The following is a 26,546-nucleotide window of genomic DNA, read 5'->3' as shown; positions in this document are numbered from 1 at the left end:
GCCACAGTAAAGCACACAGGATCATACACAACCATGTCACCGTAATGTGATTGCATGAGAACAAAAAAAATGTGTTTGATCAAGTTGGACAATTGCTGATTGAGGCCACCTTTAAATCTATCTAGCATGTTAGATCGCTACAACTAAGTTTCTGTAGTTCATTATCCAATAAAAACCGACGCTTTTGTTATCTGGATTACTGTTTAAAAACGTGGGCTTGTTTGATTTCATTCAACAGTGTCTCTGTTAGTGATACAAGCCTTTCACCATTGAGACAAAGTACCTGACAGGAAGAAAGGGGAGAGGAAGTAGGAAGAACATTCTACCGCGGAAATCCCCCCTCCCCTTCATCTTTATCCCGCCCCCAAACACCACCACCACATCATCTCCAAGCATCCCCCCAAAAATGCTCCCTGTCCCCCTTCTAGGAGTAACAAGGAGGGGTTACAAGCAGTGCCACGTGTTTCTTCCTGCTGCCGTTAAAATAACAGCTCCTCGACATCACTTAGCAGAACAATCATCACCCTTACTTCAAACCGAGACCGCCGGCTGTGCGCATTGTCTCCCTTTAACATCAGCCGCTCGACGCGCAACGAGGTAAAAGACAAAGTTGCTCCTTAATGACTCCACGTTAAAAGACCACTGAGGTGAAAAACTGAAACACAACCTACTTTTACTTTTTCTTTTGCCCGTCGTTAGGAGATCTGGCCGTGTAGAGGTGATCCTGCCACCTTGGTCGCACTATGCACTGTGTACAAGTTCTTTTTCCGGCAGTTTTGGGTTATTGGAAGTTGCATCACCTTGGTTTTGTCGTCCACCCCCCGGCGTCTGTCACCGCCTGGCCAACAGCAGCTCCTCCTTTTTTCTTTCTTTCGCTTTACTCCAAAATAGGCGACCATTTGAGGGCACACTGAGAGAACCGACCTGTCAGAGGCTCTTATTGATGCGGGTTACTGCGTCAGTTTGGCGGTACTACCCTGTATCTGCTCACTGTAGTGCATGGCCAGCTTCAGACACTCACCAATTCCGCGTTTAAGTATTTAAGTATCGATCCCGAACAGCACGTGCCTTTTCTACATATGAATAAAAGCCCTTATATGGTGACTAGAAGCCAAACTTGGGTGCCATGGAAACATTGTAGATTACTACGGGAGCATTTAAACTGCTGTGATACGATGTAGGTGCCTGTCACCCCCCTCCCCCTCTACATAATGCATAATTAGTGAAGCTACACGTGTTCAGCGGTGTGCTGAGCGCCTTCTCTTTTGTTACACTGCAGCGGTTGCTCTCGCAGATCAGTGTGATTGTGACTCACCGCGTGTGCGTGTTTTCTGACATTTTGTATGTCTGGTATGGGTTAGTGTGTTCTGATGAAGAAGCGAATTGAGCCCAATAAAGGCAGAGGTAATGAGTCCATGCGATCCCCCAGACAGGTGCGGTAGCCTAGGCTGTGTAGTGCAGTAAGCCACTGCTGATAGAAGGAAGCTTCTGGGCGTCCACAGAAAACATGATGGGTGTGTGGCGGATGATAAGACGCAGCTGAAGAATGAATGATAATACTCCGGAGGGGTTTTTGAATGGCATGCAGATAAGGGCTTTACCTTCTACCTTGCTTCTGGGGAGATCAGATTGGAGGCTTGTTAGGGTTAACGCCGGGAAGAAAGCAGGCACGCCGGCGCGGTGCTGGTCAGAGGCTGGAGTGAGAGAAGGGAGGTGAGGGTTTTCCTACAGTTGGGGTGGTAGACAACATTTTGGTGAAGGTGTTCATGTTGAACGCCGTATCATAATGTCTATCTATAATGCCAGTAAAGGTATGAAAGCAAATGAATCGACAAATGGATGCTTACATTTTTCTTAGAGGCATTTTTGATCAACACTGTATAATCTAGAAATTAATAATATGGCAATTATGGGGATATGGAAGTTTTTCTTTAGTGTATAACAAAATAGGATTGTGGAATAATCTCTGCGGGGCTTTGACAACCTCTAAGCAACTCAGTTACCTCAACTGACTCTTGGGTAAAATTAAAGCTAACTTTGAAGTTGACCATTTCATTTATCTTTGTATTTCTTCCAAAAAATCAAATTGCTGAATGAGCACTATGGACATAAACCTTATAAATAAACAATACACATATACCCATAAGAATATATAAAATATGAACATCTATTGCAAATCAACAATGTACTGATAAGTACTGATAATATTACTAAAATATTCTTTTCGGTCTTACAATATCAAGAAAAAGTAATGTACTGGACTACCCCTCATGTTTTTATAATTTGCTTCCAAGGAAACAGATTTTCTTATATATTTTTTCCAAGTACTTTTGAGCAGTAGTTCTTCAGGTTTTCGAAGGTCTTTCAAGAATTTTTCTTTCAACATTGACTGCTTTGTACCCAACCCGTTTCAGAGGAAGCCACCTAACACTGACCTGTGAATTATTCACAGGAGCCTGAAAAACTATTCCTGAAGACCACTTAAAGAAATTATAAGAAAACTAGCCAAAGAGACTTCAGGCTTTGTTAAAGAATAAAGGTGGTCATACAAAATCTAGTCTTTCAGACGTGCTAGAATTGTACAAACTGTTTCTACCGTATACACTGTATTTCCATGCACTTGGAACAAGTTTTGAAAAATTGCTGCACTTTTTTCCCATTGTCCTTGCAAAATATTTTTTAAATGGCAGTTAATACAAGACTTTTGCACATTACTGCACATGAAGTTATTGATTTTCTCCATTCGTAAATTGTGATCTGATACATTTGCAGATTTGGTCTGCTCTGTTCTGCTAAACATTCAGTTGTGTGTTTTGAGTCTATATTACATATTCTATGCATTTCTATCTTTGAGACTTTTCAGCTCTTTGATCATAAGCCTTGTAAAATTGAACCATGTCTTCCAAAAATCAATATGCAGTGTCTCTTGTGAATTAGACTTGAGGCTTGCTAACTCCTGAATTCAATTAGCCTCCATGTCTTTAGTCTAGAGATGTAAATATTTTTAAATCTATACTATGTAGATCTGTATGTAATGTGGACAAGGATAGCACAATTTTTGTCACTCACTTAATATCACAAACCTCTAAAGCCCATTTGAAGAGTACTCTGGACACTTTGTATTTAAGTACAAACAATTTTGGACTCTGTGCTTGAAGCAACGTTACTCAAGAGATACTTTAAACATGCATTAGAAAATATGTTTTGTCTATCGACTAAAAAGGTTCTTAGAAATAAATCCAGTAACCTGTCGATGCAAACACGTGAAATCACTCAAACCGAAAGAGGAGGAAAGAGAGACTTCTTGCTTTTTGCTTCTTTTTTTGTGGACCGCATACTTTACAGTAAGAGGTTATAATTCTGCAAGAGGAACTTACTTAAAACTCTACAAGATGTTACAAGAGGAAAATTTTCTGTTCCATTTCTTGTCTATCACGGTTCCTCAAATTTCTTTGGTCTAATGCGCTTGATTAAGTTATTTCTGTGGTGTAAAGAAACACCCCTTCCATAGAAATGCTTGTTACATAACTTAAAATAAAACAGGTTACATATGTTAACAATGGAAACAAGTTATGTCGGACATTTAAAGCATTTCCATTGTCTGATGCTTTTAAAAAAGAAACTGGAATCATGCAGAGTGCCACATGAAGCGTTTAGAAAGTGTCAATATTTGTCTGGATATTTCATAAACTGCACTAATGGGTTAATTAATGTTGCTTTTATTTATTAATTATCTAGTTGTGTGATTTTGTGAATTTGCCACTGTAAACATACTGCCTAGTGCAGTTTTAAGACCTCACTACAGCCACTAAATATTCATTGGTTTCTACACTGCAGTTTTTCCAGCTGACAAATAGAAAGCACAAAATACATTTAGACGTATTTGTTTGTTTCTTTTTTGAGAGTCACTTTGAAAAGTAAGTAAGTAAAACCAAGCTGTTTTTCAACTAGTTATAACTGAAAGTTATTTGGACTGAATGGTGCAGAAGGATGAGTCTTCTCATGACCTTTCTTTGACCCCAAAAGATAGCATCTAAGTGTTTAAGGAATGGCATGTCTGAAAGGAAACCCTGTCAAAAAGGATGTTTTCAGAAAAGACTAAAATAAGTGACTTACAACTTTTTCACTGCTTTCATAATTTCAGGCAAAGTGTAACTAAAGGTGACATAAGAGTAAGTAGTCAAAAATTTGAATTCATTACCATTATCAACCATTTCCTGCCTAGCATTTGTAGATGGGCAGTGACTTCTGACCTAGTGACAGTTGACAAGGCCCAGAATCCCTTGGGTTAGATAAACAAAGCCAGAGACGCATACATAGCTTAACCTCCGTGACAACACTCACACAGAATGCAAATATTCCACTAAAGTGAACTCGCAAGGAGTTGTGTTACAGAGTGGCTCAATACATAATATTGTTGACTCGTGTTTTAAAAACTAACCTATAATTAGTGAGATTGACTTTAAATACATGATCGTTTATTCCAAAACATGAGGACTTGCAACACCGTACATTGCTCCTTTTGAGCATATCTTTCTTTATTAGATTTATACAGTTATAAGAGGTCAAGCACCCTCGCAAGAAGTGTATCATTAAATAAATGGTCTTTTTTGCTGTAGGTTATGGGACTCCATTTATAATTAAATTCATTCATCAATTCAATAACTTTCATCCACTTATACAATGTTGGATCATGGTAACAGCAGGCTAAAGAAGGTTACTCACCCATCCCTCAGACGATGAATATTTTCAGCACTTTCTGTGGGTTTACCGGTCAATCTCTATCAAGTTAGACATGCTTAAAAAAACCATGATGGAAGTCTTCCATCTGGGATCTGCAACAGATGCCCACAGCTACTTTGAGCTCCTTCTGGGTGTCTGAGCTTCTCACACTGTTTCTTTATGGGGTACATTGCAAACTCACTATTTTGGTCACTACCAAAGCTTATGATCCAACTGTAAAGTAGCTTCTAACCTTAGTGTAGCTCAAACTTTGGTCTCACTAAAGGGCAGGGCAAAGTTTGGAGATTCACCTGCATTCTTATTAGGGATAGACGCCGCTTTATCGCGTAACGCACACTGCTCCGACTTAGCACGTTGGAGCAGTGTGCGTTACGCGATAAAGCGGCTGCCGACAGGTGTCGTACAAAACAGTCTCCAGATGCTTTCACACTGAAAGCACCTGCAGCCTCGCTACGTGCTGCCAAACCAGCATTTCATCTCCAAGCAAGCTATCCCAGAGAAGTAAAGCAAGTGTGTAAATGGTAAAATGGCCTATATTTGTATAGCGCTTTACTAGTCCCTAAGGACCCCAAAGCGCTTTACACAACCAGTCATCCACCCATTCACACACTGGTGATGGCAAGCTGCATTGTAGCCACAGCCACCCTGGGGCGCACTGACAGAGGCGAGGCTGCCGGACACTGGTGCCACCGGGCCCTCTGACCACCAGCAGTAGGCAACGGGTGAAGTGTCTTGCCCAAGGACACAACGACCGAGACTGTCCAAGCCGGGGCTCGAACCGGCAACCTTCCGATTACAAGACGAACTGCCAACTCTTGAGCCACGATCGCCCCGGAAGTGTGTAAGTTCATCTCTGAATGTTTTTAAAGCATTCCTACGTTAAGCTTAACAACCGATATATGGAGCTCGGTCTGGAAAAAACCCCTATGAAAAACACTTTTTTTCATACTCTGCTAAAAGTTTAAATAAAAAGATCGGTATTGCTGCAAAATATTTTGGGTGCAGTGTATTTTTGCATACAAGTGTAATAGCATAGCTTTAGTGTTTTGTCTTTTTAAATTTGAGTATACAAAACATTTTTATTGATTATAAAATTGACTATACCTGATTCATATCGGTATCGGCAAATATCCAAATTTATGATATTGGTATCAGTATCGGACATAAAGTGGTGTCGTGCCATTTCTAATTCTTATTTGTGCAAATTAGCCTCTATGTCATTTGAGATGTCATAAATTCCTCTTATGTTTACATCCTAAGACAGAGGAATATTTTATAGCCCATTTCTCATATCTCAACCTAGTGTGGCAGCTGCATTTTTTCGTCTTTCCGTTATTGTTTGATGTTTCTTCAGCCTTACAATAAACTCCACTCGCATATGCCTTAGCTCCATCTCCTTATCCAATACATTCACTCAAGCCAATAAGCGGTTTAACAGCCTTTTCGGTTAGTTTCTGTCATGGTTGGCAGTGTGGCAGGCAGGCAGAAAAAAGGACCCAAGATGCAGGACTCTCGGAGACAGGACTGAAACTCAAAGCGCAGCTTTTATTGCTGGAAAAATACTTTATAAATTAAACTCACCAACAAACAAAACCAAAACTCTGAACAAAGGTGCTAAGAACACAGACAAAGAAACTGAACATGCGCAGGAGGCAAACACACAGCATGTAGAGGGTACGATGCAACAGAGGCTACGTTCACACTGCAGGCGAAAGCGCATCAAATCCGATTTTTTTGACCCTATGCGACCCATATCCGATCATGGTATGACAGTGTGAACGGCACAAATCCGATATTTTCAAATCCGATCTGGGTCACTTTCGTATGTGGTAGAGATGGCACGATACCACTTTTTTTTATGTCCGATACCGATATCATAAATTTGGATATCTGCCGATACCGATATGAATCCGATATAGTGTGTTTTTTAATCAATAAAACTGTTTTTTTTTAATATCTTGCTGCATTTTGTATAAGTTCATACTCAAGTTTAAATAAACAACAACACTAAAGCTATTCTGTTATACCTGTGTGTGTAAAAAAAAATAAATAAAAAAATTAAAAAAAAAATACACTGCACCCAAAATATTTCATAGTTCAGCAACACTGATCAATCTAATAAACCTTACCCAACTTAAAACCTAACTTAAACTTACTCCATCCTCCCTATTCTGGTATTTTAAGGAGTACTTAGCAGAAATATTAAGCAACCTAACTAATAGGGTTGCAAACTCCCAGCAAAAAAAAAAAAATAGGGAACCACCCACCCTCCACCTCATGATGCTTAATCGATGTAATCAACTTTAATTTGATGCAGGGTGAAAAAAAATGCACAGAAACAAATTATTTTTCAAGAATAATTAAATAGATTCAACATCTTTCTTCAACAGAATTGCAGAATTCACAGATGGTACCTTCCCAAAGGAAAAAGTACTATAGCTTACTAGGGTATATAGACTTAAGAGTTACTATATATAGTAATGGACTTCTATACATTTTACATCAGATTAAAACTTTGGGTGTAAGATTCAGATAATTATTTATTAAAAGCTACGTATTTTAAATGAGAATAAGAAAGAAAAGTATGTCTTTGTGCCCCCTTTTCCCTGTTCATGCCCTATCGGCCCCCCTGGCTAAACTTTGCTAGATCCGCCCCTGCACAGTTACCAGCCGTCAGCGACGTAGAAAAGGATCCTGGTGTAGAAAGTAATATTAAATACATTCTAACAACAGCTTATCAAGGTTAAACGTGCTGCTGTTGTTCAGCCGCTGGTTTCCTCTTTCTGGTGCAAAGTGGGCCAAAAACAAAGAAGAGAGACGGACTCGACAGAAAAGCCGATCAGCTGATCGTTAAGCAGTTTCACGATTGAAGTAGCGGCAGGAGAGGGAGAGAGAGAGAAGAGGCAGTCGCTCCATATATCGGTTGTTAAGCTTAACGTGGGAATGCTTTACAAACATTCAGAGATGAACTTACACACTTGCTTTACTTCTCTCTGGGATAACTTCCTCGGAGATGAAATGCTGGTTTGGTAGGGAGGCTACAAATACAGGCAGCCTCTCTATCACATGATGCACACTGCTCCGATGTGCTACGGTTATGAGCCGAGTTACGCCGTGTTGCAAGTTTTGTGAGGTGCTTTTTTAATATTTAATGGATCGATTACATTTTTCCGATCCAGTAATTTAGGTCAGTATCAGACCGATACCGATACGTAATATCGGATCGGTCCATCTCTAGTATGTGGTACTGAACCCGATACATATCCGATGTCAGTAGCGGTTTTAGATACAGGCGACACAGGCGGTTGCCCGGGGCGGCATCTTGATGGGGGGCGGCATCATGGGCATCAGCAAAAAAAAAAAAAAAATGCTCATACTCATGCTGCCCTGATGGCACCCAGCGCATATTGGGAATGTCATAGGCACCAATCGGTTTTCTATCGCCCATTTGCTAGGAGTAAGGGCGCCCTCCGTTTGCGAGGTGCGCCTGCTGCTTGCGGCACAGGGAGGAGAGGGCGGGGCAGCGGGGGATTCTCTGGCTGGCTGGAGCAGCATCTAATAACCAACTCGCAAAATAAAACAAAATAAAAACAAAACAACAAACACGAAAACACCGGACATTATGATACAGACTTATAATTTGCACCGATGTTTTTTCGAAATTCTATACACGAAAACTGAGCGCGAGAGCCCTCGGTGCGCCTGTGCGCTGCTGAAGTCAAAGTAAACTTTATTGTCATCTCCGCTACATACAGTCCAGTATATAGAGAGACGAGACAACGAGGCTCCAGTTACAGCAGTGCAAATAAACGAACAATAAATATAAGAAGAGTAAGAAAATAAATATACACTTTAGGACTCGGGGTAAAGGGATCAATAACAATTTAAAATTTATAATTTACAGTTTGATGATTTAAAGTCTCACACATAACCCGTCGAAAGGGGAGGGAGACCTGCTGCTTCCAAATAGAGCACATTTCATTCATAGTGTTGTAAATCCAAGCCCATTATGTATTCATGATTTGAATCCTGGGTTGTGTGAAATCCCAGAAATAAACCCTAGACAAAGTTAATCTGTGAACTAAGGTGTAGGTCTATTAGGTTATGTTGTGGTGATCCTCTGGTTGAGGGATGAGTGTTCATACTGGAGTGCAAAATTAAAACCAATGGAAGATGGACAAGAAAAGTTCAAAGCCATCAGGTGCTCAGTTTAGAAAAAAGAGAAAAGAAGAGGAGAAGAAACGAACAAATGATACAGGTAAGCAGATGTGTCATTGGATAAGGGCAGGTCATCCTGAAACAATCAGAATCAGAATACTTTATTAATCCCTAAGGAAATAATGTGGGTTACAGTTGCTCCAAGAAGAAATGGTAAAAATAGTAACAGTAACAGACTAAACTCCAAACAATACATTATGTTACCGATTTTAATATTAATTAGTCATTGTCAGTTGTTGATTTGTCCTGTTCTCATTGTATGACGAATTATGATGGCTGTTTGGTAGCCGTTTGCATACTATGCATACTCTCTCTCTCTCTCTCCCTCTCTCTCTTCATATGTGTGTGTGGACAACAGTTTTATGTTAATGTACAATCCTTAACATGTTTTGTGTGTGTGTGTGTGTGTGTGTGGGGGGGGGGGGGCGGGCGCCAGAGGGAGTGTTCGCCCAGGGCGCCAAACAGGCTAGGACCGCCACTGTCCAATGTTTTAGAAAGCAACTGCTGTTTGAACGGTCATGTCGCATTAAATCCGTCTTTTACGTCACTGACACAAGACAGACGCCAATTATCAGCGCCGGAGAAGCGCCTGAGAAGACATCGTGAACGCTTCCTGGCCATCCATCGTAGATGTTAGTGAAACTGTTGGGAAGACAACGTTGGAGAAACGTGAACATTTTATTTGTACTGTATAATCTGCAGATTCTGACAGAAATCTGCAACTATCCTTTGAAGCACCGCTCCTCTAAAACAGCAATAAGGATAATTATTAGGTTATTTACATTATTATGTAAATAACAAAATAACTTAAAGCAAAAATTAGGAAACGTAAAGTCCGAAGTCTTTATATTAAGGGCCATCAGTCAAACAAAATTGTTTGCTCTGGGTCTAAACAGAGCGCGTTGTGTGTGACATCTTCTTTTGCGCATGCGGGCCGCTTTGAGCATTCACACTAGAGCGCGTTTGGTGTCGCATTTTATTTGTAGTGTGAACAAGCAGACAAAAAAATCGGATTTGATCAAAAAATCGGAATTGAGCATTAAGACCTGCAGTGTGAACGTAGCCAGAGAGCACAGGGAAACACAGGGCTTATATACACAGGGGAGTACTCAGGGAATGGGCAACAGGAGGGAGACACAGCTGGGAGAAATTAGGCTAACGAGACAGGGGAGACGTAAAACTGAACACACTGACATGAGACAGGAAGAATATGACACATAAAACAGAGAAGACAGTGATTTAAACTAAAGGCCAGAACACCAAATAATGTAAAGAGAACAAAACCAAGAATAACCCTTAATACAAAATCAAACCAACACAACTCAAAAACCCACCCAAAGCAGTAACAGAAAAAGCTGGGTCAAAAATGACCCAGAACCGTGACGGTTTCATTTCCAGGTACCGCTTTAGCTTGCATTGTTAGCAATAGCCAGATTTTTCCAGAAGATGATGCACTTGAGCTGAGTACTCCTTACTGGTAGCAGGGTGCTGTAATAATTCCCACAATTCACCAACTCACCATTGGACCTCTGGAGACTCTGATTTGGATAAGCAGTTAACAAACAAAATTAGATAAATAGACAGTATAAAAAGAAAGGCTATTATGTATTATAACCACCTTAATTCTTCAACACAGTCTGAGCTGTCTTAGGCACCTTTCTTGTAAATTCTTTAAACAAATAATCTGCATGCTGACTTAACTGGAGAGCGACAAACATACAAAAAAATGTGTGGTGAAAATATTAGGACTTCCTTGTTTTTTGGACACACTACAGATAAAAATTATTCAAAGTATTGATGTTTATACATGCATAAATACATTAAAGCAAAGCATCACAATAACTCTTTAGGTACTTTAACCAATGATCTAAAATGCATGAACATAACTATTATGCATAATGAGTTATAAGAGGTTTAAAAAAGCAGCTAATCTGATTTTTAAATACAGTACTGTACCTTGTAGTGATCAGCTACCTCTGCAAACAAGAAGGACAACTAGTGAGGAACCTCAGGATTTACAAAGAGCTTCACAATGCAACAGAAGCACTGGAGCACTGGAGGTGGACGAAGGGTATAAGACTACAGCTGTCCTCTGCATCTTATGCCTCATTCAGCCTTCGATACAAGTCAGCCTGCGATATAAATCTAATGATTAGCAGTAGCAGTTATCTGTTGACTTTTCGCTCTCATCCGATTAGTGTACATTTGATGAGCTGCATGTTGTGGCTTTTTGGATAATTGCACACAAGCATTAGTTGAATTCCAGCATTCCTTTTCTCTGTATAACTAGTCTTCTTGGTAACATGGGAAAAGCAACAACAATGTAAAAACTTGAAGTGAAGTAGCTAACACTATGATTGATTTACACTGCCCCCAACTGGCAGTAGCCTAAAACAACACAAGCACGATGCCCAGACGTTTGTTCTGGGGTTACTTTCAGTAGTCTCCCTGCATACAAACACACATTGCCTGGCTAGTGCATGGCTGTGCAGAGATAAGCCTTGAAACTGAACTACAGTTTGGATCAAATTCATTTCTATTTTTAAAAAACACAAACGATATTAGTAACATGGATTTCCGGTGATATATTTTAGGTATTTGTGAGCTGCTGGAAATCCAGAAAACAACCTCATAGCACATAAAACTTCTCAACTTTATTATGCACCCATTATTATGGTAATGTCCAGGTGGATGAATTTAAAGAGAAGTTCAACTCAACACATGACAAAGTAATTTTAACTTGGTCATTTATGATCTGAGGGAAAAGATCCAATATTACACATCTGTGAGAGGCTGCAGTATATGAGCCTTTGTTTTCAGAGTGACTGCAGTAATAGGTTCAGCTAAACATTAATTTAACAGGAATTTTAGCCTATTCCTCTGTACAGAAGAGCTTTAATTCTGGAATAGTGGGTTTTGTCACTTTTGCTATTTATTTCAAGTACACGACATTCCGTTGAAAAGAGAGTTCATTCATTTATTACTTCGAGGCTGGACTATTTTAATTTATTATTTTCATGTCGTTCTAAAAACTTCCTGAAAAAACTTCAGTTGTTCCAAAATGTGACAGTATTGACAGGGATTAGAATGAGACAGCATATTTCTCCCATATTGGCTTTTGTTCATTGGCTACCTGTTAAATCCAAAATCAAATTCAAAATCCTTCTCCTCTCATACAAAGCTCAGAATGCTGGTTTACTTGTTGTTCCTAGAGTATTTAAAAGTAGAATGGGAGGCAGAGCCTTCAGCTTTCAGGCCCCTCTTCTGTGGAACCAGCTCCCAGTTTCGATTCAAGAGACAGAAACCCTCTTTGATAAAGCTTCAAGTGACCCTGAGTCCTCCCTTAGTTACAATGCAATAGGCCAAGTCTGCTGAGTGTTTCTTCTTCACTCACCTTTTTGATGATGATGATGAAGATAATCTTTTATTTTGGACATATAAAACAAACAAACCAATATATACATATACATAGATAGCTGCATATGTATACACACATACACAGATATATGCTCAAACAAAATAAACCAATCTCAATGACATGAAATAACTCAATCATCAAGTCCGAAATGGTTTAGTTCTGATGGGTGAGTAGTGTGTGTTAAGGACCGAAACATTGTTACCTCCTAAATATGATGTCGGGTGCTCTAACAACGTTGGTGGCAAGGCTACTGTTCGTAAGAGAAAGAAATCGCGGTTTATGAAGAACTAGCAGGAGAGCTGGGATCTTGTAAAATTTATTCTAACATGCCAGGCGCAGGGAATGACGTTTCCCATTCAGGTTTGTAAGAGGTTAACGCCCTCTAGCAGTGTGGCTAGACAGTGCAGCCGAACAGTCAGTAATCCCAAAGCAATTATGGATGGGAGGGATTGTGATTTAAATGACTGTACTGATAATGTGTCTGCAGAAAATGGTGGAAAGATGAGTGTAGCAATCAGTTTTGTCAGTCTGAATCTCTCATCCTGAAGTTCCTGGTCTATGATATTCCCTCCAATGACATTATTTTATGTTTCGATTTTTCTGTCTCTGTGTTTGACTTCAAAGACTCTGTGTTCTCCTGTCGACTGGGAAAATCTTACCCCTATTGTTCCATGAAGATTCCTCGTACACCTAAAACTGTAGTTATCAAATCTGACACTGAGTCTGCTATGTTGAAATGAAGCCAGTCCCTTCACTTAGTGTGTCTGTATCCCTCAGCATACCCTCACCAGGGCATTACATCAGTGTAATGCCCTGGTGGCAAGGGTTGTTTGTCAGGTAGAATAATGTGTAACACTCTGTGTGATTAATGTTACAGTTATGGACTTAAAGAGAACTAAGACAAAGAGAAACAAGCAATATAAAAGTACAAGGAAAGTAAAAGTAACATCACAAACAGGAAGCTAAGGAGCTTTAACATGAATTCCATCTGAAAACCAAAAAGAAGCCACAAACCCACAATAGGCAAAATGAATCTAATGATCTTCATAAGCTTGGCTCAGAACAAAAGGTAGAGAAACAAAGAGGCAAAGGAGCTTGTATCAGGGATCAGGAAAATAATCATGCATATGAAGTTTGGATTGAGAGACTTTCCAAGTATCCTCATGTGGATGCTAAAGATGGGAGCACTTGGTTCTCAGTTTCCCAACAACCAGTGAACTGAGCTTTATTTAGTGATAAATCATTCTGTGTGAATAAACCTTAACATTAGTTAACAACTTTACATTTCTATCTCATTACATATCTCATTAGGTTAGATGGGGCAGTTAATTCTCCAAACAAAGCTAAGAAAGCTGGACTTGCAGCAGTGATAGATGGCTCGCTGGGAAACAGATCATTTGTCAAGAACACATTTCAGGCACTCCTAAACTGGCAAATGTTTACAATGGTGACATGTGAGAATCACCCTTCAACACTTTCCTTAAAGATGTAAAGCACGGGTGCTTGTGGGGAGAATTTACATATGCATACCTGTACAGTGCAAATTAGGTTTTACAACATGGGGCCTGAAACAGAAATAAGATGTTTCCAACAACATGAAATGTACTAACAGAGCTAAAATCTAATACTTTTTGTTCCTTTTAAAACCTTTAACAACTGTTACTTTAATGGTAAATGGTAAAAACAGTTTAAATGCACGTTGCAGTCAAGTCTTATGACAGTTAAAATTGGCAGCAATTGCAATGTATAAACTTGTGACTTGTTTGACTGGTTTATTTATACCTAGACACTTTCTCTGATCCACAATGACTAAAATTATTTTTTGTGCAGCATTTGCTTTAATCATACTGTCTGCTGAGTGTTTCTTGCTACACTTGGTGTTGGCTCTCACTGTGGTATTGTAGCTTAGTCCATGTAGCTTGTTTTAATTATAAATCTTTATATAGTGACTTATTTCCAGTGTTGGGAAGGTTACTTTTAAAATGTATTCCACTACAGATTACAGAATACATGCCCCAAAATGTATTTTGTAACGTATTTCGTTACGTTACTCAATGACAGTAACGTATTCCGAATACTTTGGATTACCTATTATATTATTGTGCTTTTTACAACTACATGAATGTACTATTGCTGTGTGATTTATTACTTTTACTGAAGGTTACTCGCCATACCAATACCGACTAGATTTTTAAGTCTTAATGAGTAACAGCAGGGTTGACATTAGGTAAGGCTGCACTTTTTGCAGCGATCTCCTATAGGAAACTATTCCGCACGTATATAAAAAAGGTCCACGGCTCCGAACCGTAGCAAAGGGACCTCTGGCTAATACGTCGGGTTCATGTTGGGCTCGTAGCTGAAAACTAGCTTTACTTTGACAGAGAGAGGCATTGAAAGGCTGCTCCAACGGAACTTATTGTTTCGGGGAAAAACACGAAAAAAGTGTACAGCCGAGCCTTAATAGCTTACTTACAACTGGGCTCGTCAGGCACTCTTTTTGGCTGCAGTGGTTATTATTATATTTGCATGCTTCCAGCTCCCGTTTGTGCTCGGTGACAGCTCCTACTTTTCCTTTTTCTCCCTCTGTTGCTCACAGACACATAACGGGTATGGCAGTCCATTCTCCCTGCAGCACGGACTACACTGCCCATGAAGCTACATTCTTTAGGGCTATGCCTGTAACACTCTGCCTATTGCCTTCATATTAAATCATTTTTGTGAATAATTTTTTAAAATATTTCTTCACGTCATTATGCGGCCGCAAGTAGAGGTGACATGGGCCGCGAGATTGAGACGCCTCTTAATGCGTATTTTGTTTGGGGCGTGGAAACCAAAAATAGAGAGGGCATAGCCGAACATATGAAACAGGAAAATAGCACCGTGCAATCCCTTTATTTCAGCAAAGTAACTGTATCCTGAATACCACCTTTTTAAATGGTAACTGTAACGGAATACAGTTACTCATATTTTGTATTTTAAATACGTAACGGCGGTACATGTATTCCGTTACTCCCCAACACTGCTTATTTCATAGTGTAATCATCACATGTTTTATCCAAAACACAATTTCTGCTGAATCACCTGAAAGTTATATCATAGTATTCACTTAATGTGTCTTTAGGGATTTGTTAGCTTAGCCTAGCTATTAGCTTAGCTCTTAGCTAATTGATTAGCAGCATGGCGTCTTCACCCTTCCCTTCCATACTTTTCTGCTCAGTGTGTCAAATGTTTAGCTACTCCTCCACCTCCCTTAGTAATAATCATTCTTGTAGCCTGCCTGTAACATTAGAGACCAGTCTCAGCCTTGAAAATCCTTAAAAATCCTGTAGCTTGATAGGGCCCTGTAGTAGTGTGGCTTTACCACAATTAGCGCCCCCCCAGCAGATTGTCCCAACAAGCCAGGAAATCATGCCGGCTGCATGACTGTGTGGAGAAAGCATAGCACTCAGTAGAGCAGTACATCGCCAAACCTTTCAGTTTTGAGTTATTTTTCCCAACTCGACGACACACCAACTTGGGAAAACACTTTGGTTACTGGTGACTCTGTTTTGAGAAATGTGAAGCTAGAGACACCAGCGACAACCGTTCATTGTGTGTCTTTTGACCTGAGTGCCACACAAGCACTGCTTTTGGTTTATTAAAAGTAAAATAAATTTTAAAAAAAATATACGGTGTTTCGAATTAACCAGTATGAACATTTGCACAACCACCACCACACGAACAAGATCATGCACACCAAACTAATTTTTCTAACTGTGCCTGGAGGTCAGTTATTACATCTTTAGCCTTCTGCAATGACTGTCATCATCACTCATTAAAAAAATTAAAAAATAAACCGGTAAACATATTGATGTCATCTTCACAACTCTGGTTTCTTTTCAAGAGAAATGTTTTCCATGATAAAGGTTTATTTTTACCTGGCAAAAGCCCTGAACTGCAGGTCTGTGTAAACCAGATATTCCATAATATACGCTTCTGTGGGGAAAACAATTGCGCACGGGTCCCTTCCAATGCAATAAATTGATTGAGGGAAATTTTTGAAATTTGTGTATCATATGCTTAAAGATTTTTGAAATCTTCTGAAACTACAAATGTGCAAAAAACCTAACTGGGTACCCAGAAATCTGGTGAATAACATTTCTGGCGGTCTAAGCGCAAATACCTTGGTGTGAAGCTATTCATTAGAAAAAATGGTTAATCTGATAAAACTAATCTGACAAAAGGCAGCACTACAGGGGTCTCTAAAAAATTACTTATGCTTTGGCTAATTTGCTCATATGAACAAATTGATGTTTTTCATTGCACTGTCTCAAGCGCAAGGATGAGGCTTTTCAAAGATGCCTTAAAAAAGGAGAGCTCAAACCCCAGCCTACCTATGTAGACCAGCATTAACTAAAAAAGACAGAGATGAACAGCAGGAAACAACACTGGAGCTGCACCTCCCAGACATCTGAGGGGAGCCTATGGATGAGCTTCAAATTAAGAAAACCCTTCTCTGTGAGAAATTAAAGGAAAAGGAGGCTGAATGGAAAAACTTGCTTCAGGTTAGCTGATTGTGTCACTCCACCATGTCATTTTTGGTCTTAACATCTTTTTAGACTGAGTTTAGTAAAATAATTTGTAGTCTTTCTACCCAGGAGCTTGCACCCGATGCCAAACATCAGGAACAAACCCTAGAAACAAGTTCTCATGAGGAAAAACTGGAAAATCAGAGGGGCAGAAGAGGAGGAAATGGACAATAGAAAGCAGATAGGAAAAGGACAAAAAACAAAGAAGAGAAGAAGAAAGTGAAGAAAACTTTAAGAGCGAGAGAAAGATGTGATGAGAACATAGAAGATCAAAATAACAGCTGAGAACAAACGAGCAAAGGTGGCAGACGCAAAGGAGCAAGAAAGAAGAGATTAGCTCGAGCAGAGGATCTAAACCCAAACCTCTACCCCTTTTCCTCCTTCCAGTCTTACCTGAGCTCTCGCTTTCCCTGCTACTATTTACCCTTGTTTTGCAAACATGTACAGTGCACCAATTTCGGATGAAATTTATTAAACTACTCATGTATTCATTTTAATATAAACAGCGGTGCTCCAGATCATCTTTCATCTATGACAAAAGGAGGGAGGAGGGAGAAAAGCAGGTTACATAATGTTTCCCCCAGCCCCCCTTTGGCTCTGTCTTTTTGTCTAGTATCACCTTCTAGATAGGCAAGTTACTAGTTGTGTATATTCTAAAACAATTTGGAAATACAAATTGCTAGTGCAGAGATTTCATTACTTTTTTCCTCTGGGATGGGGGCAAAATTCACTTTAATCTTTCAGTTTGTTGGCTTAAAAGTGCTCAACAAATACCAATCATTTATAAGTTTTGTTTTGGTTTTTCATTGTCCTGCAGATATATTGAGCTCAGTTTTAAAAACTTTCAGAAGAAAAGTGTAGCACATAGAGTAGTTATACTGGATTTCTTTATTCTGAATTATGTTTTAAATGAGTAAAAAGACAATTAGTCAGAAACAAGAAATCCATTTCACACCGTGCCTCCTTATTGGGATCCTGAAAATAATTTTTAGCAACATTATTTCTTGGTCTTGAACAACAAAACATTTGCCAAACCAGAAATAATCCACTAAGTAATCTGCAGGTACAGAATACAAATTTATATAATGCATGATAAGAGTATCAACGATATGAGAAATAAACATTACAAAAATTCCTTAGCTTGTTATCCAGGTAAAACATTTATTTCAAATCAGTGACTTATTTTAAAGAGTGTGAGGAAATGTCTTAATTGCAACTAAAGTACTGGTACACATAGATTTTATGTGAGTTATAAAATTTTGTATTTTCGAATTAGCTTTTATTGATATTTCATTTTGACTTTTTAATCTGGTTTAGTTTCCAGAGTTGATTTTCTTGTTTCACTTTGGTTTTTATGAACGTGTTTACTTTCAGTTTAATTCCTCTTAGTTTCAGTGTTAGTTTTAGTCTTTTATATACATCAGGAGCATGAAATGAAAGCAGTTGGCTCACAGTCAACACAGTAAGCATGTTTATTGAGACTCGTAGAGTCGATTACTAAAACACTTTTATTTTAGTTAGTTTTCCAAGTTCACTCAGTCATTTTAATTTGTTTATTTTTTTAATTCTAAAGTCTAGTTTTTATCTTTAATGCGATTAACTTATGTTACGTTTTTCCCACATCTAGTCTTAGTTTAGTTTGAATGAACTATAATAACCTTGATTCCAGATGTGTAAAATCCCTCAATTTAGCAATGTATGGTTTAAAAAGAGAAATGAGAATAATTAAAAAACATTTACAACAGAAAACGAATTACGTTTAATTAAGTAGCCCAACGATCAGTCCGCTAACTGGCTCTTTGCTAACATTTTTACTGAGAGGTTATTAAAACAGGGGAGGAGTGAGACAGTCAACGGCGCTGTTGTTTTAACAGTCCGAAGTGGGAAAACTAGCAGCTAAAAACGACTTTGGCTCCTTTATCTTCTCCGGCAACATTTCATGGTTTAAGTACCATTTCCCATTTACAACCAACATTTAAATATTAGTAGTAAATGGCAGTTCATCGCATTTCGCCCACAAACAGGTGGAGATAGTTTATCATATACATTAACAATAGAGGGCAGTGTTGCTTAAGCAGACATGAAAAGCTCGTCAAATGTCCGGGTGTGGTGACAGTGCGTCGGCACCTGGGATGCATTTTTATTGTAGACGGTTGGTTTTATTATCAGTAAATCGCTTCACAATAGATCCCCAGTTCATACATGGGCAAGTCCGCCTTCCTGTGTAGGAGGAGCTGTGAGCTGTAAAGCACGGGTACTTGTGGGGAATTAGTATATGGATACCTGCACAGTACAAAACAGGTTTCTCTACATGTTCCATGGCAGACAGAAGCAGGACCCCAGTCCCCAGTGTTTTCACACGGTTAATTGAGCTATCAAACTGAGGTGGAACAACAAAGCAGTCCTCTTTGACCGTTTGGTCCTTTATTGCTCCCATGCTAATTAGTGGTCCGTTTGAATGTTGGTTGTAAATTGAACACATTGAGCATACTGTTGTATATCAAGCTTCCTCTTGGCAGAAACGCAGTGCTGTGACTGTCGTGGTTGAATTTCTGTCTCATGATTTACTCTGGGTTCTCTTCATATCTTTTCAACTGACTCTAAAGTCGTTTCTAAACATAATTTTTCTCTGGGATTAAAATATTCTGATTCTCAAGTATAACAGTGATCACAAAGGAAAGAGAAGTCATTGTATCACAAAGCAATGTGGAACATATTCCTGATTCCAGATTTTACCATCTCTAAATAAATATTGGACAATTGAACACTACATACATGCAAGAGGATAGTTCAGGACATTGAACACCCTGTTAAAGATAATGTTATTATATGAAATGACATTAGATGGCAGTCTTTCATAAGTAGTGATCCAAAGCTGTTTGAGTCAATCCTCCATGAAAAGTGGCTTTATTGTAGTTAGAAATTTTGTGATTTCAGATGGCAGTACAGAGCAGGTCAGGATATCTAAGCATTTAAAATAAATGAAAGCATTTCAGTTTTTTCAACTTGAAAAATATGGAAAAAAACTGAAATTTTTTGGTAGCAACATCCTTGTTCAATAACATGGATGTGTTCTGTTATTAGAGGAACACCTGGCCATTAAGGGCAAACCGTGGTTTTAAACTGTGGGGTTTGAAGCCAGGAGACAGGAAGTGAAGCAGAGTTAAATGAGTACAATTTGTGTAGGTAAAGTAAAGCAACAAGAGCTTACTGATGCTTCTATATCCAGTAATTTCAGTAAGATTTCACTTCGAGTCTTAATTTTTTGTCAGTGACTGATGGGATGTTAGGCACAAACTTTGTCCCCTACATTTCCAACTATGGACTAGTGTAACACATGCACCCACTAAGCTTTTGCCCATTCTTGGGACTGTGGGATCACACAGGACACAGAAGGAAGGATAAAAACACCATGACCAGACAAATCTGCTTCTGGAGATATTACATATGAGTGAAAAATACACAATAACAAACTTGGTGCATTTGTAAACAAACTTTTATTTTGGAGCACTTGAGCGCAATTTAAAACAACTGCATGTTAGGAGAATGACACTGTTAGCTCTGCAATTTCATTTTCAAGTACACCAAATAGACCATTGGTTGCAGTGGATTCTCTCACAGCAAACATAAAAAACAAAACAAACCAAAACAAAACACAGGGACAACTTTGCCAAAAACTCTCATAAAAAAAATAATACATTTCACACTGCACTGGTTTCTTGGGATCCTATAAACAATCTTTAGTACCTGAATCTTTGCTGAACCAAACTATAAAGATCCACAGCAGTCTACAATGCTTAGCAAATGTTTATCTACGATAAGAAAACAGAATACAAAAAAGTCATTACCACCCTGACTGATTATAGTATCAAAGATACAAGATGTAAACATTACAAAAATACAAAAACTGCTCAGGATGAGCAAATAGGCCTATGTAATTCTGGTAAGGCACTCACGTCAAGTCAATAACTTATTTTAGAGACAGTGTGAGGAAGTGTCTTAAATACTACTGAACTATAATTTAGGCAGTGTTATACATGTATGCACAGATTCTGTATGTACAGCAACCACCAGAGGCACTTAATTTAGCAGTATATGATACAAGTGGTAATAAAAATATAAGAGGGGAGTGGAAGGTGACAACTGCAACTGTCCATCTGGGGGAACAGTTCATGCTACACTGATTTTGGACAGTCCAGCAGGGAGAAACCAAGTCGGTCCTCTTCTGAGGGGTGGATTCTTATGGATGCAAGAGTCCAGAAGAACTGTGGCCTACATGTGCCTCTTCATGTGGAGAGCCAGGTGGTCTGAACGGGAGAAGGCACGTTCGCAGAGCTGGCACTGGAAGGGTCTGTGTCCGGTGTGCTTTCTGAAGTGGCGGGTCAATTCGTCTGATCTGGCGAACTTCCAGCCGCATCCTTCCCAGTTACAGTGGTAGGGCTTCTCACCTGAAAAACGTAAACAGAAGCATATTAACATATTTTATATGGCATGCTCACAAAACAAACAAACAAAAAAAAGCAGAAGAAAACAAAAAGGTTATTAGATTCTCACCTGTGTGTGTTCTCATGTGCGCTTTGAGATGGGAGCTCTTTGTGTAGGTCTTTCCACAGCCGGGAAACTCGCAGTTGTGGGTGGCAGCACGTTTTCTAGCCCACGACCTGCGGGCTCGTTTCTGCTTCATGCACCCGGCCTCATCCTGCGAGTAAAACTCGAGCAGAACCGGAGAAGGAGAAGAGGGAGGAGTGAGCACCATCCCCTGCATCGACAGTGGATGCTGTTGCTGCTGCTGCTGGTGAACGTGGACCGGCTCTCTCTGCGCGTTGTAGTGTCCCTGAAACGATGGCGCACCCTGATGTGCGTAAATCGGGTGATATGGCGCGTTCATATATTGGCCCTGGAGATGGCTTTGATTACTGGGATGGTGAGAGCTCATTTGCGCATTTAAGTGGTAGTGTGCCGTATGTCCGTGGGATGCAGCGTGCTGCATGGGATGCGCGCCGTGAGCCTGCAACCCACCATGGAATGCAGCCTGGTGGTGCGTAAAGGTTACTGGTTGCATTAGGTTTTTCCCGTGAACGTGTTCCATAAAGTTCCCACTGCTTGCGGCCATCATGCAAGATGGACCCCCAGACTCGATTTTGATTTTATATCCAAGCGGGATCGGCGCGGTGGCAGCTGGGCGGTGAAGGGGAGCCGATGGAATTGAAGCAGAATTCAAAGCTCGCAGTTCGGTGAATTCCCGGTCGTCTCTCTCCTTGCCTGCGCAGTCTGGTGAAGCATCAGCCGGGTAACCCATCTCAGGCCTGAGAAGCTCCACCATAAGACTGTGAGGTGGGCTCGACTTTGCGACGTTTGCAGTCCCGTGGCAGCCCAGGTGAGAGGGAGGATGATCGCTGCACTCTGGCACTGAACCACCGCTGCAGCTTTCCGGCGAATCCGGGAGAGAATACATGCAGTTCTGCTGCTGCGTTGGTGGGATGTTCCCATTGCCGTCGCCGTCGCTTAGAGCATCGCGGCCGATGGTGTTGGACAAAATAAAATCGAGATCCAAAAACTTTCCCAGCTCGTCGTCATCTTTGGAGGGTAAAGCAGGAGAGCGCACCATGTTGAACTCCACTTCCCACGGCGGGTTATTTGCGTCACCTGTTGCGCTGTTCTGCACACCCTCATCCACCTTTTAAAGATGTAAAGGAGCGCAAAATAAAAAAACTTAAAGTTAGAAGAAAGCCAAGCTGCATAGTCGATCAACAGTGAGAAATAAATCTACAAACATATGATTACACACTAGAGTTACCACAATGTGCCGTACTTAAATGTACTTACATTATCCAGTCCTTTGAGACTCGGAAACGAGATTAAGGCAGGCATCACTGCTTCAGCCACAGCCATGTTGACCGTTTTTAAAAAGCGTTTAAAACGGCGAAGTCCTGCAGATGCTGTCCTCCGCGTCCGTCTGTGTACTCTCTGAGTGTAACCAGGATTCAGGATATGAGTAACAGCCTGACTGATGGACTTTTTATAGTGGTCTACGGTTGAGCACACGGAAGTGTGGTTTAACCCCTCCTCTTGCGCGCACACACGTACACACCTCCCCCATCACCTGCACATCCACACAGCAAATAGTGCAAACAGGTTAAACCAAACAGGGTTCGTATCAGGTAACCGCTGCTATAAATGTAAAACAGAAAGAGGAAAACAAATAAGCTGAATGAAAACTAAAATAAATTCCCAAACCGAAAATAATTCTTTTGATTGAATTGACTGGATTTAATAATTTTTGATTTAACGTGGTGAATATATAGGTTTGTTTTCACTCATCACAAATATGCTGGTAAATAATGACGAGGCTTAATAACACATAAAACTAACCTTTCTCACTGTGCTTGTGGGTTATTTATTTATTCTTCAGCTTTCTGCGATGACTTCCATATCACAACATAAACGCGTGGAAAAGCATCGAGTTCACCTCTGCAGCAGTAAATCTAGTGTATCTCCCAGGGGAAGCCGAACATTTCCCGTGAGGAAGCTACAGAGGGCAGCTTAGGAATGGAATTTTAACTCTGTGTATCAAATATTCCAAGATATATTTGGCATATATGCTTTGCTGAGGTGCCCTTCAGTACAATGAAGTGATTAAAGTAATGTGTTTGTGTGTTTTCGAACTAATATTGTTGAAATCGAGAACAAAACATTGAGTGCCTTTAAACTCAGCAAATGTGGCATTTTACCAGTTTCTTTCCAATCTCTGACATACTTATTTGTCCTACATTGATCTCTGCATGTGAAGCTGCTCATTCCCGAGGCCAATCCGAACAACCGGTTAATCTGATGGTAAACAAAGGGCTACATGTTTCGAAACGATCTTCCCCCGCAAAAGGGCGCCATACGGCACCCTGCAGTCATTCTTATGATAATGCACAGGTTGACTGGGTTTCGTGGTGGGATTGGGAAAAACAAAAAACTGAAGACTCCAAGAAAAGAAGTAAAACAGATCCATGAATAATGCCCCCCCTCCAGCCACCATTTGTCTCTGTCCCTTTGCATGCCTGTTATCACCCCATTAGAGTAATATTCCATGGCAAACTAGTTGTATACTTTCTAAAATAATGTTGAGATACAGATTACTAACTATATACACAGATTTTATTCCTTTCCCTCTGGAGTGGGAGGATGAATTCACTTTTACCTTTCAGTTTGACATGCAGATTTAAAAAAAAGGAGTTCTTGTCTACTGAAAAATATGTTATTAAAAATGTTTTTTAAATTTTTTTATTCAGTTTTGTTGTCACTGAGCAGAGAGCAGATACAAAGCCAATGAAATTTACTCAATATTTAAAGAAGAAACAGAAAGAAGAAGGTACAGCAGTATGTTCAGTGGCTGCGTGCGTCGGTTACAGTATGTCAGTATGTATGGAGAAACTTATAAATATGGACTGTATGCATAGACTACATTACATGATTTGGTGTTAAGATAACAGTAGTCTAATATTCTTACAGATAACTGATATCGCAGCACAACATTTCACTTGCCCGTATCTCAGATATTGGGTTTAGTTTCTGTAAATCCGTAAATTGCAGCTAAGCCACAGAAAGCAGCGTTACTTTTGTTCCATCTCTCCCCGCTCCTGCAGGTGTTGTCACAGGCGGTGTCCTGCAGCACTCTGCTTTTATACTCTGTTATTTTTGACCTGCTGAGCTTACGCAAAACAAATTCCGGTTCTGTCTGTGAGCCAAGTGGAAATGGACTCTGTTTCCTGAGGAAAAACTTCACACTTGCTTCCCTTTGCTTTCACTCTCAGTCACCTTCAGATGCTTGAAAGCATACAGACGTGTTGAGGTGCTCTGGGCCTGCTGCATCTAAAACCACTTACTATGTTCTTATGCTGGAAAAGAAAAGTATGTCTGCTTTATTTTGTGTTTTGTGGGATTGTGATAGATGTTTAGAGGTTTATAGCTGATTAATATAACTGAATTTGTCCATAACACTAACACACTGAATTCTGCTGAATTTTGCTTAGGAAAAACAATAAAAAACAAACCCATACAATGTGCAAAAATCAGTGATTTACCTTGGGTCGTCAAAGACCTTGTTACAGTCAGGTCATGTAAAAATACAAGTAACAGAGACTAGAGAGATGGATACAGATAAAGAACTGCCCTGGGCTCAGGTTTCTCTTTTGTCACAGTTTTTAAAAGGGAGGAAGTCTTTCAGTTTGAGTGCTTTCCAAACACAATTACTTAAGATTACAGTTGAGCAGACAGACAGATCTTACCCTGGATGCACAAACATGTTAACTCGGTAAACACAAAAAGCTGTTTCACTGTCAGCTGTTTGCATTTCTAATTAAGTCCAAAGCTGTCCCTTTTTTTCCTTCTTGGTTTGTGTCTGGTTTGTCATGTTACTTGATTTAAAAACATTGCTAAAAGATGGATATCTCATTTTGTTTGTTGTCATTTAGAAAGTGTTTTATTTTGTTGTGGTGTGGTGCTGTGGGTGTGTGTCATTTAAAAACACATAACAGACTACTTTAATTTAGTTTTATTCATTTAGTGCCAACTCACATCAACAGTCGCCTCAAGGTGTTTGATATTGTAAGTTAGAGCTCAAAATAGAATATTAGAGGGAAAACCTCAACATCATATAAGTCCCTGTGAGAAAGCACATGGCAAAAGTGGGAAGGAAAAACTCCCTTTTATCAGGATGAAATTCCAGCAGAACCATAGCGGAGGGTTGGGGGATGACACATTATGGAAGACAGCCAGAGTTGGATAATTAGTAATGATTAATGCAATAGTGGTGTATAAAAGCATGGGAATGAAAATGGGTTAAGTGCTCAGTGCATCATAAAGCCACCCAGCAGCCTAAACCTATTGCAGCTAGTTCAGGCTCACTTGGTCCAGTCCTGACTATAAGCTTGATCTTTTAAAATTAGTTAGCAAGCAAAGAACATCAGTTAAACAAACAAACATAGCAACTGTTGGCTCTCAGTTATGGGTAAAATGCAGATAGAGTTGATAACAAATTATTGCTAACTGCTAACAATCTGCAATAGCTAAAGGAACTCTGTTTGAGCTAAACTGTCACAGTTAGTTAAAATGTCAGTCGATACAGTTGGCTTGAAGTAAACTGATGCATCCATGTTTGCAATAATTCTGAACAGCTCTTTAATGCCACAAGTAAAGGATTTAACAACAACAACAACAATTTAAAAAAGTTAATAGTTGCAAAGGATAAAGTTTCAACAGTAAGCTATAAAGTAAAAGACAAATGTAGATGTGTTTAAAGAAAAGAACTATTATTGTTAATATTGTGTGAAATAAAATCCAGTTTAAAACCAGTTCAAAAGAACTGGGAGAATGACATGTGCCAAAAGAATACTGAAGTTCATCTTTGATCGACAGCCTGTGGGGGATGTTAGACATAGATTTTCAAGATCATATCAAAACCTGGTCCTCTGAAAACATTTCTTCTATGCTAATGAGTGCAGTCAGGCTTGGGACAAAATATGTTTCACAATCACTGTCATTTTCTCATTTAGAGGCGCACACATGACCATAAATACACATTGTTTTTCTGTTCCTGTCCAAACAGTAGC

The 26,546-nt window shown here is 39.7% G+C and overlaps 2 protein-coding genes and 1 long non-coding RNA gene across 5 annotated transcripts in view; 1 reads left to right on the top strand and 2 right to left on the bottom strand.

The window, feature by feature from the left end:
- Nucleotides 1-2,012, bottom strand: part of slc6a9 (solute carrier family 6 member 9) — a 77,917-nt gene extending 75,905 nt beyond the window's left edge. The window contains exon 1 of one of the 2 annotated variants that reach the window (XM_013264675.3): nt 1,602-2,012. The gene's annotated coding sequence lies outside the window, so the exon portion shown is untranslated. Of the gene's footprint in view, nt 1-671; nt 1,555-1,601 lie in introns of those variants that run through there. The other variant, XM_019348176.2, reaches the window with a different exon arrangement.
- Nucleotides 387-26,546, top strand: part of LOC102077163 (uncharacterized) — a 60,190-nt gene continuing 34,030 nt past the window's right edge. For both annotated transcript variants that reach the window (XR_269997.4, XR_001222982.3), the window contains exon 1: nt 387-597. This is a non-coding gene — a long non-coding RNA (uncharacterized LOC102077163). The remainder of the gene's footprint in view (nt 598-26,546) is intronic.
- klf17 (Kruppel like factor 17) lies at nt 20,426-22,965 on the bottom strand. The gene is made up of 3 exons (XM_003456188.5): nt 22,774-22,965; nt 21,502-22,624; nt 20,426-21,395 (listed from the first exon to the last, which is right to left on the bottom strand). Exons 1-3 carry the CDS (start codon nt 22,837-22,839, stop codon nt 21,220-21,222), a joined length of 1,365 nt encoding a protein of 454 aa, XP_003456236.1. The 5' UTR covers nt 22,840-22,965; the 3' UTR covers nt 20,426-21,219.

The sequence above is a fragment of the Oreochromis niloticus genome, linkage group LG18 (assembly GCF_001858045.2).
Source record: "Oreochromis niloticus isolate F11D_XX linkage group LG18, O_niloticus_UMD_NMBU, whole genome shotgun sequence".
Lineage (NCBI taxonomy): Eukaryota > Metazoa > Chordata > Actinopteri > Cichliformes > Cichlidae > Oreochromis > Oreochromis niloticus.
This window is presented reverse-complemented; position numbering and strand designations above follow the sequence as displayed.

Excerpts from the sequence above, each read along its gene's own strand:
- klf17 (XM_003456188.5), bottom strand. The coding sequence starts at position 22,839 with ATGGCTGTGGCTGAAGCAGTGATGCCTGCCTTAATCTCGTTTCCGAGT. Across the intron at positions 22,625-22,773 it reads GTCTCAAAGGACTGGATAAT|GTGGATGAGGGTGTGCAGAA; the intron begins GTAAGTACATTT and ends CATCTTTAAAAG. Across the intron at positions 21,396-21,501 it reads GCACATGAGAACACACACAG|GTGAGAAGCCCTACCACTGT; the intron begins GTGAGAATCTAA and ends TACGTTTTTCAG.